This window comes from Pinus tabuliformis, chromosome X (genome assembly GCF_031772625.1).
Source record: "Pinus tabuliformis cultivar Carrire ecotype Pingquan chromosome X, CPIR1, whole genome shotgun sequence".
Taxonomy (NCBI): domain Eukaryota; kingdom Viridiplantae; phylum Streptophyta; class Pinopsida; order Pinales; family Pinaceae; genus Pinus; species Pinus tabuliformis.
In genome coordinates, this window is record NC_142308.1 from 1,025,523,817 (window position 1) to 1,025,537,455 (window position 13,639).

At 38.2% G+C, this 13,639-nt stretch overlaps 1 protein-coding gene across 1 annotated transcript; it reads left to right on the forward strand.

Moving 5' to 3' along the window:
• The first annotated feature begins 11,981 nt into the window (after positions 1 to 11,981).
• LOC149143247 (zeatin O-glucosyltransferase-like) lies at positions 11,982 to 13,219 on the forward strand. Its single transcript, XM_089451739.1, has one exon. The coding sequence runs from the start codon at positions 11,982 to 11,984 to the stop codon at positions 12,936 to 12,938; it is 957 nt and encodes a 318-aa protein (XP_089307865.1). The 3' UTR covers positions 12,939 to 13,219.
• Positions 13,220 to 13,639: the final 420 nt, after the last annotated feature.

Consider the following 13,639-nt stretch of genomic DNA (forward strand, 5'->3'; position numbering starts at 1 on the left):
ACATGCAGAGCCTCCATGAGGTGAGGAAATTTCTATTGAACTCGGTCCCTGTTGAACCACTTTCCCTAGTGAAGGAGTTAGCCTACTTTGATAACTCAGTATAACTATATCCTCTGTTCGCAAGTGTTCTTCATCTGTGTGTCCATGATCCGATCAGTTGTGGCCTGTTGCATGTAGTTCGGGTTGAGCTATGTTTTTGTGAGCTATTTTGTAATGTCGCATGTCCAACAATGGTGGAAAGTATGGCCGAGGACGATCTGCATTGAAAACTGGGTGCAAACCAAGGAATGGTGGGATGTTGATCTTGAAGGCATTGTCACCTATGAACTTGGTGATGGTGTATGGACCATATCGGAACGGGTGAAGCTTACGATGGGTTACAGCAAGGCTCTCCTTCTGCAAATGTAGCCAAACTTTGTCACCCAATTGGAACTTGTGCGACACTCGATGTTAATCATGGTGCTGCTTTTACTTAGCATTGGCTCTGTCCAATATATCATGGACCTGTTGGTGGATGTGTTGAATGCACTCAATGAAGTTGTTAGCCCTTTCATCCTCGGATTGAACGTGAGTCGAATCTACCTGAGTGGCTGCAAATGGTATGGCCACATCAATCGAGCATAATGGTTGAAATCCTAGCCCTACCTAAAAGGGGATGTGGCTTGTTGAGTTATGGAGAGCTTTGTTATAGCTGTGTTGGACATAGGAGGGACTTTCATCCCACGTGCATGGATGCTTTGAGTTGTACATGCGCAGAATGTGTATAATCATCTTGTTGACAACCTCTATGTGGCCATCATTTTTGGGATGGAAAGTCATGGAATTCTTAAGTTTTGTATCAAGAATTGACGAGAGACATGACCGCAATGCACTCGGGAATTTGTTGACTTGATCTGAGACAATGGACTATGGGATCCCAGAGTGTACCCACACTCGCTCAAAGAAGAGTTTAGCAGCGGCCTCTACTGTGATACTCTTCTTGTATGCTGTTATGATGGCCATCTTAGAGAATCTATCTTCGACCATGAAAACACAATCGTTACTGTGCTTAGTAGAAGGAAGGCCCGACATGTAATCCATGGAGATAGGTTCCCAAGGTCAATTAGGAGTAGGTAGAGGAGTATACAAGCCTTTCTTCTTAATGGTTGATTTGGAAATGGCACAGGCGGTGCAGGACCTAATGTACTTCCCAACATCCTAATGAAGTTTCAGCCAATAAAAATGCTTCTGTAATACCGCCACTATTTTCTCTACTCTGAAATGTTCAGCGACCCTATTGTAGTGCACATCCAAAATTATCTTGGCACGCTCACTTGAAGGAACATAGATGTGTCCTAGGTGTCATAACAGTGCATCCTGTAGGTGAAAATTTGGAACTTTCTTCCCTTCCAGAAGTGTCTGGTATATGTTGTCAAATTCTGGATCGCTCTTGTAAAGATATTGCCACCCCGATGTCTCATGCCCACAATGATTAGCACAATGACCAATGGTCGATTGAGGCAAGTAGCGACGTTATTGGTGCTACACTTCTTATACTTAATGTTCAAATGGAAGTGTTGCAAATAGGTGGACCATTTCTGATGGCGATTATTCTGCAACTTCCCTTGTGTCTGTATGAACTATAGAGATCAGTGGTCTATGTGGATGACCGTTTCCTTCCCTATAATTTAATGCTTCCATTAACGGTAGGCCCACATAATGGAATAAATTTAATTTTCGTAGGTGGGGTACTTTCGGACTGTCTGAAAGTGTCTCACTGTGGTAAGCCATTGGATGCCCATGCTCAGTAATAACCACACCAATAGCATAGTCAGAGGCATCCATCTCAATCTCAAATGGTTGTTGTAGGTCTGGTAATGTGAGGACTGGTGCAAAATAGAGGCGATTCTTCAAGGAGGATAACACTTTTTGTTGGGTTTCCGACCAAAAAACTTTGTTTTCGCTCCTCCCTTGGTGAATTTACTTAAAGGCCAAGTGATATGAGAGAACCCCAACACAAACCTAGTGTAGAAATAGGCAAGACCAAAAAAGTTGCGGAGCTCTGTTAAAGTGGTTGGGGCTAGGAAATCCTGAATGACTCATATCTTGGATGGGTCCACATGTACACCTTGCTCATCAATGATGTATCCCAGATATTTAACCTGGGTCGGGCCAGAGGTGCATTTCTCCATGTTAGCACACAGCTTGGTTTGTCATAGGGTTTGAAGGACCTTTGAATATGGTGGAGGTTCTCTTCCCAACTTTGGCTGAAGATCAAGTTTTCATCTAAATACACCACCACGAATGCATTGGTGAAGGGTCGCAAGATGTCCTCCATTAGTCTCACGAAGGTTGGATGGGCATTCGTCAATCTGAACGACGTGACCAACCATTAGAAAAGGCCCTCCTTGGATTTGAAGGTAACCTTCCACACATCGGAGGGTTCGATAGGCACCTTGTGATAACCTGAATTCAAGTCAATCTTGCTAAAATATTTTGCCCCTTTAAGTTAGTCCATAAGGTCATTAATCCGCGAGTTCAAGTACCTATTTTAGATAGTGATCTTGTTCAGCACCCTGATAGTCAATACAGAGCCTCCAGGTCCCATCCTTCTTCTGTACCAATACAATCAGGCTCCCATAAGGTGGCGAGATTGGCCTGATGTGCCCTTTCTACAATAGTTCCTGAATCGACCTCTTGATCTCATCATTCTCCAGAACAGACCATGGATAGATCATTCCATTGGGCTTTGATGCTCGAGCTCAAATCGATGGAATGCTTGATGTGACAATGCAGAGGTACCCCTGTGGGTGAGGAAAAAATATCCTTGTACTCCTCCATGACCTTGTCCATCTATTGTTGCTATACAAAGGAGCCCTGCCTGGATTCCATGGAGACAACCTTCTTCTTGCCCTAGGGGTGAATCATAAGGAAAACAAATTTCCTGGTCTAAGAAATGATCTCACTGCATTGCTTTGCAATGATCAAAGAGATGGCGGTAGGCAGGGCTACCTCCAGTATCCTGTACAACTTATTAGCCAAAGTAATAATCATAGAGCGAGGTCTAGACTCATATACAGCATGTCGCTTACCGAAGTATGGTTTTCCTAACAATACATCACAAACTTCAAGAGGAGCAACATCACACAGTACCTCATTTGTGAAGGGCTTGATGCTATAGGGAAGGCGACATTGTTGGCTGACGCGAAGATCTCGTCCTTGATGAAGCCATCTGATGGTGTACGGCTATGTATGTGTTGTAGTCTTTAGGCCCAACCACTTCACGACCTCTACTGAAATGAGGTTCTTTTGGCTCCCACTGTCAATAATGAACTGCAACAGAGAAACATTCACCCACATCTGTGATTGGAAGAGGCGTTCCCCCTCCTTTGGATCTTCAAGCTCAATCTTTTGGATCTTTGTGGTGGTCATAGTGGCACTGGGCTCCACATCAGTGATCTGTTTCCCTTTGTCATTTCTCTTATGGAGTTTTGATTTAGAGTCGAAATTTGTGTCTTATTCAAAATCCTTCAGCTTGGCCACCAATGACTACTTGGCCCGACACCCACTTGTATTTTGAGTGGAGCTCTTATGGAACTCAGACCATTTTCCCGTGTCCTTTGTCTTCATGGCATTGTTCTTTGCTTACGGCTTTGGTGGAATGTCATGGGTAGCCCTGCCTTGGCTTGGTCCTTTGTTCTATGGTTTGTGGGCACATTTTCCATGCTTTAGATTTGTAGATCCAAAGTCCCGCTTACTTTTTCTAAACTTCTACTCAATCTTGACAGTGTATCAATATGCCGTGTCAAGCGAGGAAATGTCCAGGAACTCCATCTCATCCGGGATGTACTTATGTAGGTAGTTACGGTATTTGAGCACCAAATGCTGCTCAGTATCCTTGATACCCAGCTCTGTGCGAAGGGTATGGAAAATATTTGTTAACTCTAGCACATCTTGGTCCCTTCCCTATCGTAGCATGATCCAATTTATGTATTTGTCTTCATAGCTCTTGATAGGGTAATATTGTTCCTTGATGGCGTCTTAGAAAGAATGCCAAGTGGGTGCAGCTGAAAACAACAAGGGTTCACCCTCATCCTTTTGTTCACAGTATGTTTCCCACTAGTCCTTGACATGTGGGGCAACTTTTAGAAGTGCAAAAGTAATCCTTTCCCGATTGGAAAAGTTTTGAACTTAAAAATATCCTTCCAATAGATTTAACCATTTATCTACGGTGTCTACATCTATCAAGCCTTCAAATATGGGAATATCAAAGTTAAATTGTACCTTAAAAGGACTGTTGCCTCCAGAGTAGCTTTTGGATGAAGATGCATCACCTGTGGGTAGCCCTCGTAGGATCTGGGAAAAGTTATCCATCATCGGGTCCCTCTATCGCTCGAGGGCTTCCTCGAGCAACATTTTGAAAGGATCTCCTGCCCCTCGTCTTTCTTTTCTTCCACCATGGGAGGTCGTCGGGTTTTGCAAGGTTGATCTTGCAATAGTTCAACTAGATCAAGCCCTAACTCCTTATACCTTGACCTCGTTGGGGACATGCAAAGAAAAACAAAGAAAGAGAAGACTGCTCTAATACCACTAATACAAACTTATATTGGAATGCAACAACTTAGAGATATAATCATAAACACAAAGATGCAGTAGAAAAACAGTTCATTTCATTAATAGAAAAATACTAAACTATGCTTACAAAAAGAATGGAAATAAGATAGCTCAGGAGATGGTAGCTTATGTCTAAGAAGAGATGTGGCAGCTACATGCCTCTGAACTATGTTACAATGAGGCTCAAGGGCCTATTTATTATTGGAAAAAATGAGAAAACCCTAAACAACCAAAACCCTAACCTCGAGAGATGTAACACCAAGATTTTGTGGGCCCTGTTGGGGTTAGTGGGGCAGTCCACTTCCTGAGGTCGTAACTTGGTAAAATTATCTTCGTTTGGCATGTACAATACTTTTTTGGAAAGGTCTCACAGAGTACTACAAGTTTCGCCACAGACCCCAAAAAAACATCATTTAGAGGGTCAAAACTACTCCGGAATTTTAGGACTTGAAAAACTACTAAAAATAGTAAATGCTAAAATGAACCAGGAAACAGATGAAACTGATTAGGGGGTCTATGTGGAATAGGTGGGTGGCCACCAGTATCCACCTGGATCAAAATTGCCACATCATCACCATATGTACTGTCATGTCAATATCTGTACAGTCCACCTCAATATCATACTTCCACATGTCATCCTATCATATTTCCGTATCAGCATCCATACAATGTCGGTACATAAACATGACATCTCCTAGTGATTCCATGTGTCCCACATGCACATCTTTATTTCATGTTTTTCTAGGGCTTCAACAGGCCATAACTTTCTCTTATGACACTATTTTAACTCTATTTAAGCATAATTGGAAATATCTCGAGAAGCTCTTTGATAAGAGTACATTTACATTACAAATTGTTTCCATCAATTTCAATTTGTTTTAGAGATCCTCCTGGATCACCATTCATTGAAGATAAAAGGATAAAGGAAAGAAGAGAAAGGAGTATATCCAAATTATGTGGGAGATGAAAGTCTCATAGAAATTCAAAGGAAAATTTTTGTAATTGCAACAAATTTTGTCACTTTAAAAGGGACTGCAAAGAAGAAAAGAAGGAAAAGATAAAGAAAAACAATGATTTTGATAATGATTCAAGAAAATATTCTCAAGAAGATGATGAAGATGTATTTTTTACAACTTTGGCAACTTGTGCATGCCATATTGAATGGGAGATAAAGTCTAGAACTTCCTTTGATACGAATTCTCATCAATATTGGTTTTGAGCATACGAAAAACATGATGTCAAATTTGTATACATTATTAATGACTCTCCTATCAGAACAGTTGGATGTGGTAAAGTCTTCATTAGATTCCATGATGGCAAAGTGAAGTGGATCAATAGAGTTATGCACTTTTTTGTATTTAACATGAAATATAGTATCAATAAGAACACTTAATGATGTAGGTGTGAAAATTGTTTTCTCTAACAAAGGGTGAAAAATAATTCATGGAGCTATCGAAATTGTTTTCTCTAACAAAGGGTGAAAAATAATTCATGGAGCTATCGTATTCACTAAGGATGTTCATGTGGATAGATTGTTTCATCTTAATGAATGCACTATTAAGAGTAATTTTTTTTGTAGCAAATAAATCTATAGGATCTACTTTTTTACAATCAAAACCTCCTAAGAAAATTCTTAATTTAGAAATCGAATTAATTCCAAAGAAGACAACGTTATCATGAAACATATTGGTTATATAAGTGAGAATGTTCCATGGTCCTTGAAAGAAAAATATTATTGATGGATTGAATGATTATTATTTTGAATTTGATTTCTGCCAGTCATTGTATATATGTAAAACATAACCACTTTTAGTTTTATTCTACTTCTCATAAATCTTATGTGTTATTGCAATTAATTCATTTTAATGTTTTATTCTAGTTAAATTTCCTTCAGTTTTCTAAGGCTTTATATTACGTGTCATTTGTTGATGATTATTCTAAATGGACACATGTATACTTCCTTAGAACTAAATATGAGGTTTTTAGTCAATTTAAGGAACTTAAATATTTGTTGGAAACTAAAATATGTATGAAGATTAACGTGTTGAGGACTGCTAATGGCGGTGAAATTCGTTCTGTAGAGTTTGATCATTATTTCAAGGAGAGTGGCATTGAAATACATAAGACAACTTCATGTAAACCTTAGAAAAATTGAGTTGCAAAACAAATCAACAGAAGTTGTTGGAGAGAGCAACGAGTATGCTTAATGGATTTGTCCTGGAGAAGAAGTTTTTGGTTGAAGCATTTTTTATTGCATGTTACTTTATTAATAGTTCTCCCACATTAGCTAATGTGGATAAGAGCCATATGGATGCTTCGATGGGAAAGAAGCACTATCTTCGACATCTTTTGTCTTTTCTTGTGAGGCCTATTCTCTTGTAGCTAAGGAGAAACAATATAAATTGGATAACAACACAGTGAAATGTGTCTTCAATGGATATGGTATTGGTGTGAAAGGGTACAAGCTTTGGGATCCTTTGGTTTGAAAATTGTTGTATAGAAAAATGTCATTTTTGGAGAAGTGGTCCCTTCTCCCATAGTTGAGCAACCTAAAGAGGATGAGAAGAATTTAGTCGTTCAACTACCATCAAAGAACAAGAAGGTTGAATTTAACTGGAAATTGAACAAGAAGTTAGTGAAGGACAAGATAAGTAGGAAGGTTCAAAGAGTCCAAAAGAGGAGGAAGAAACTACACCTCAAACTTAGAGGAGGTCCACCTGGAAAAGAAGACAATTACGATAGTATAATTATAGCCATTCTTAATTTTGATATATATTTTCTTTATGTAATAACATTAATGAGCCTATAACTATGAAAGAGAAAATGGAGATGGAAGACGAGGAGTTGTAGAGAGTAGCCATGGATGAGGAAATGGATGCAGGAAAAAAATGATACACGAGACTTAGTCCCATTGCTTGATGGAAGAAAACACAATAGATGTAAATGGGTGTTCAAGAATAAGATCAGTTTGGATGGAATTGTTGAAAAGCATAAAGTAAGGTTGGTTGCAAAATGATACTCCCAAAGTTGAGGGAATACATTTTGGTGAGATATTCCCAAGTAATATTAAGTTAACATCTATTAGTTTTCTATTATTTGTTGCATAAATCCTTGATTTAGAGATAGAACAAATGGATATGAAAATTGCATTCGTTCATGGTTACTTAAAGGAGGAGATCATCATGACACAACTAGAGAACTATATTGAAATAAGTAAATAGTCATTAGTTTGCAAGTTAGAATAGTATTTATATGGTCTCAAATAGTATCCTAGAATGTGGTACAAAATTTTGATTCCTTTGTGTTGAGGTTAGCTTTCTAAGGTTCAAATCAAATCACTGTGTGTGTTACAAAAATGAAAGTGGTTGTTTTCCTATTATCACTCTATATGTTGACGATATGTTATTATTTGTTAATAATAAGGATGTGATTTCTGATTTAAAGTCTTGTCTTTTAACACAACTTTAAAATAAGAAATTGGAGGTTGTAAAATGTATCCTAGGAATGGATATTAGGAGAGACAAAGGAAATAAAATAATTTGGTTGAGCCAAAATAAATCTGTAAAAGTTGTGCTACAATGTTTCTAGATGGTAGATGGAAAACCATTAACAACTCTAATTTATGTGGGTACTAATGTTTCAATTGAGTAGTGTTTTACTACACCCATACATATGCAAGATACGAGTTTTATTCCAAGATGTTTGGAAATTTTATTAACAGCTATGGTGATACCTCTCTATCTACTTGTCTATAGTTAGATGATAAATTGGTCAATAAGTATGCTAGGTACCACAATAATGATGTTGTCAAAATAGTGTTTGACCAAATATTTACATGAATTATGGCCTTCACGACAACATATATTGTAGGGTCTAGGATGCTTGATGATTTCATATAGGATAACCATTATGCTACTCCTATTGTCAACATCAATTTTGAGCAATATCAATTTTGAGGAAACGATTTGTTAACCTATTTTCTTAGTACCAAAGAATTGAAGCTTCAAGACAAGGGTTTGACAAAATACCTAAAGAAAACATGAGGATTTTTAAAATATTAATGTAATCATATCAAGGTAACACAATCAATTTTCCATTTAAGTCATTGGAACATGTTTCCTCCATTAAGCTTACATTATATTAAAGTTGGGGATATGAATGACCCAATAGTTCCTTTTATATGTTGGTAAGTCATAAAATGACCCTTGTTTGCTTCTAGACTATGGTATTAGTATGAATTCAATGTTATATCTAGTTTTGCAACTTCATGGAGGATGAGGAAAGGCCATACCCTCGATATCTAAGGGCCACTCGTTTAAGGACACCGTTAATAATAAAATCCATTGCATTAGTGTAGATCCTCAGTGCAATGTGTATATTGTCGAAAAAAATGAGGATCCAATAATGGAGGACAAAGGAAATATTTTTTACCTTTCCATACTACTAGTCCAAGGCATTAATATTCAAGCATAATGGTTTCTAAGTTTCGACATTATTTTTGTACTAGTGACTATATTCATGTTGTACAAAGGATTTTGAGGCATATCTTATTTTCAGAGATCCTTTTAGTATCTAATATCACAATCATGTTGAGGATGTGGTAATGTTAAGCCACTATTGCTCAGTGGATGTACATTGTGCAGTTCCAACGATCAGGAGGAAGAGTTTGAGCTTTGAGACTACACAGTGCGCAGCTCAAGGAGGCTTGAAGGACAAGACTATGCAGTTTCTAAGGTAGTGGATTCAAGCTAAGGGAAAGGACACTACAAAATACAACTGCACAGTTTTGGATGTCAAGAGAGGTTGGGATTCTGTGCATTGTGCAATTCCAGTAGCCAAGGGAAAAGCTTGAGGATTGAAGATGCAAAATGCGCAATTCATGCCAGTCCGTGGGACATAACTGTGCAATTCTAGGGGTCAAGGTGGGGAGCTGGGTACAAGAATTGCGCAAAGAAATAGTCCTGGGGGACAGGGACTACGCATTGCGCAGTTTCAAGCAGAAAAGTCACAACTTAGAGGGTTGAGACTGCACAATGTGCAATTTAGTTGGGGCCCAGTCAAGTTAAGTTGCTCGGTCAAGAAGGTTTTCCGAAAATGGCTAAGTGTGGATAGGTAATGAATTGTGATGAAGCTTGACTGTGATCACACACTTAGCATACTTTGATGACACGACAACATAGATCATCAGAACACATGAACAAATCATTTTCCTTTATATGACTGCGTCATGACAAGATACAACAAGTGCGACACTTAAGATATTTAGGATGACAGTGACGACACTTGTGCGATAGCGCTCAAGAATTTATGTATGAATGCGACATATTTTTACATTGTTAGGACACCTCATATACACAAACACCGACCTTTGGAAGCATTAAAATAGACTTGCTAACATTGCACGACAGAAAAACATGCCAAAACATAATAGTTAGCCCAACATGAAAAGGGGACCAAAGCACTACAAGAAAGGTCATGAAATGAGCTCTAGTGTTTGCAACAACAATATATAAGACCAAGGAAGGCTTCGAAACTGAGTGTAAGCCAAAATTTTGGAGGGTGTTACAACAACTACAACAGGTTCCTCCTACATTGAATGATGAAGAGGTTGGTAAGGTGTTCGAGAAGAAATATAGAACCTCTTCTTCTCCCCCTTCCTATTTAGATGTGCTTACAAATCAATTTTCTTCCCCACCGGTCATTAGAAGCAAGAAATATCATAGTATAGAGAACTTGGGTTCTGAGCCCTATCTTGCTTCATCAATCCAGTTGTGGACCATTGCCTAGCAATTTGTAGAAATGCCTTGTTTCTACATTTTCTATAAGCATTTTCTTTAGGAATAAACATTTGAAGATTTAGTTTTCGGCCTTTGGCCCCATGTTCTTATTGGGAGGATATTGGTTTTTAGCCTTTCTAGAATTTTGTGAGGGAAAAACAATCTCTTGATGTACTATTGATGTACTTGCCCCATTGAGGTGTTGATTTTTAATATAATCTATATACTCACTCTTACTATAATAATAATAAAAATAAAAAATAAAAAAACAACAATATAATAAAAGAAATAATTAAAAATATTATATTTTAAATTTAAAAATATAATAGCACAATCATATTAATTAAATGATTTCATAAACATCAATTTATAATCAGCATTAAAACACTTATTTCACTATATATTCCATATTGCCAAAATTTAAAAAATCATAAATACTAATTAAATTATACTTTTATTTTAAATTATTTTTATTTTTATTAATTATAAAAAAATTAATATATATATATAATTAAAAATATTTTTAATAATAAAAATTCACCTCATTTTATTATAGATATTTTTAGTGCACCACATAATTTATGAATACGAATCAAAATATTTTTTATATTTAATTTTGTAAATTTTTTAATTAAATTGAAAATTAAAATCTTACACGCCATAATCTTGCCTTTCAAAGTCATCCATCTATTAAATTCGGATATTTGAACTAAGGTTTTACATTAAACGGTCATAATACCATCCTTGATAATGTGTTCAGATTTTTAAATAATAAATGTATTATTTATATGAAAATATATTATTATATATCTATATCAACGCTGCGTGACAATGGAGAGGAGCATCAAACATGTCTTTCGACTGTATCAAAACCATAAAACTAAAACGATCCAAGGGTGTAGAAAATCTCAGAATAAACTGGCACTTCACATAACAGCTTTGTTACCGGTTTTTTCTTTCCTCCCACGTGCACTTATTTCTAATTGCGCAGAGTAACTACAAAGATGAGGGAACATTAACAACAATGGAGAGGAAGGAGTATTACAAATATCTTTAACATCACACCGAAACAACACGAAGCCTGGGAACAGAGAAAGTCCACGGACACCAAGGGATTGTCACACACTGCAACAATACCTTGGAGGGGTCCATCCGAAGCAGATTTCTTGAAGGCAAGTCTTATTTCATACCCTATAGCATCATTAATGCACCTACCTGACACCAGATTGACGTCACTCGGAGAGCCGATCATGGGATGCATCCATGCATCCACATCTCATCACTCAGCTCCGGCAATGTTCCCGGGCAGCTCCGTAGCTCTGACTCCCATTAATGCACATCGCCTGGATATTTGTTGCGGCAACAGTCCCTCTATTTCAAATTTCAGATTTGAGTTTTGAGCGGGATGCACCTTTGTATATGATACATATACGATTGAATTTTGAAAACCCTCCAAACTTTGAAATTTGAATTTCAATGCGCGCTCAAATTTTTGGAATGAACTGATGACAGAACCATTGTTGGGTTTCCACCATGGTTTTTGTGTTACATTCGCCCAGCGCTGACGTTTCATGAATTTTGTGGTGAAAGTATCAAAACGTTTCTGAACGAATGCCTCCGCCTCCTCCTCCTGATTTGAGGTCCCAATGCCCACCGTGGATGAACGGGGTCGAGGACTGCGTGGAAATTTTGGTCAACACACGCTGGGAGCTGGAGTTTCCGTTCATCGAATACACAGAAAAGGAGATAGAGAAGCCCATCTGGGCAGCAGGGCCTTTTCTGCCCTTCTCCTCTTTCTGGAATCAGTCAGAACCATGTACTGCTATAACGCATGATAGCGCCATCCGCAACAGGAAGAGCAGTATCGATGAAGACCGATGTCTGGAATGGTTGAATTCCAAGGCGCTTGTTTCAGTTCTCTACGTTTCTTTCGGCTGCATAGTCTGTCCCTCCGATGAAGAGATGACAGAGCTCGCTCTTGGATTGGAAGCTGCCCAGAAGCCATTCATTTGGGTTTTACAGAACCATCGCCGTCCTCCTCCTCCTCATCCTGATCATCGTCCTCATGATCATCAGGTTAGTAATGGCGGAGGAGGAGAGTACGTAGTTCCAGAGGGCTTCGAAGGTCGAATCGAGGGATTGGGTTTGATAATCCGTGGTTGGGCGCCTCAGCTGCTCATACTCTCTCATCCCTCCACGGGAGGATTTCTCTCGCACTGTGGATGGAATTCCACTGTCGAAAGCATCATCCAGGGCGTTCCTATCTTGGCATGGCCCACCAGAGGAGATCAACATTACAATGCCAAAATGCAGGTTAATCACCTCCAGGTTGCTGCCATGATCGACCGGCCAACCCAGGATGGACGGATGAGCAGGAAGGAAATTGGCAATGGAGTGACGTTGTTGATGGATAGCGAGCATGGAGTCCAAATGAGAGAAAGAGCAGCGTCTCTTAAACTCAAGTTGGGCTCTAGCTGCCCCTCATCTTCTGAAGCAGTATTAGACACGTTTGTTAATCACCTTTTATCGAATCAGTCTGAAGTTCTTGAAAGGAACATAATTGTGTAGTGCTGAAGTTATCACAATGAAATGAGCGGAGGCCCTAGAATAAAATGCCCAACGTGCAGGTGCAGAAATTGGGAAAACAATGAAATGGGAGGAGGCCATATATTGTTCACCCATTTTACTGATGTAAAGGTTGTGATGTGGGACCTGCATCATAATGCCCAGATGATTTTGCAATGAAGTTTTGGTTGCGAATTCAACTTAAAGAGGCTTTACAATTTCATTATATGACCGAAGAATGTGATATTATGTTTCTCAATTTCATTATTCTACAGAACGATGTGATTTTATTGTGCATCATTCTTGACGTTTAACCTCTACACAATTCTATTTTTCGAAGGCATATCTCTTCCTCGACGTACCCAGCAATATGGTTTCATTCAATCCTATAGATTTTGATTAAATATGCGGTGAAAATGAATTGTATTAGTTTCACTAGTACAAGGATTGATTTGAATTATTCAAATCGATTTATTTCTCTAAACCTCTCAAAAACACTTAAATTGAATTTAGTTATCTATTATTTCTCTAAACCTCTCAAGTGTTCACGTCTTCTGAAGAGGAAGACGCTTTCCCTAATGCCATTCAATTTGAATTTCTATATAAATAAATGTTTTCTTTAGCTGTTTTTGTCCTCTACTCCAATTGTAAATAAAAATAGCAATAGGTATGATAGCAATCAGTTAAACCATAAAAAGAAGTTT

Excerpts from the sequence above, each read along its gene's own strand:
- LOC149143247 (XM_089451739.1), top strand. The coding sequence starts at position 11,982 with ATGCCTCCGCCTCCTCCTCCTGATTTGAGGTCCCAATGCCCACCGTGG.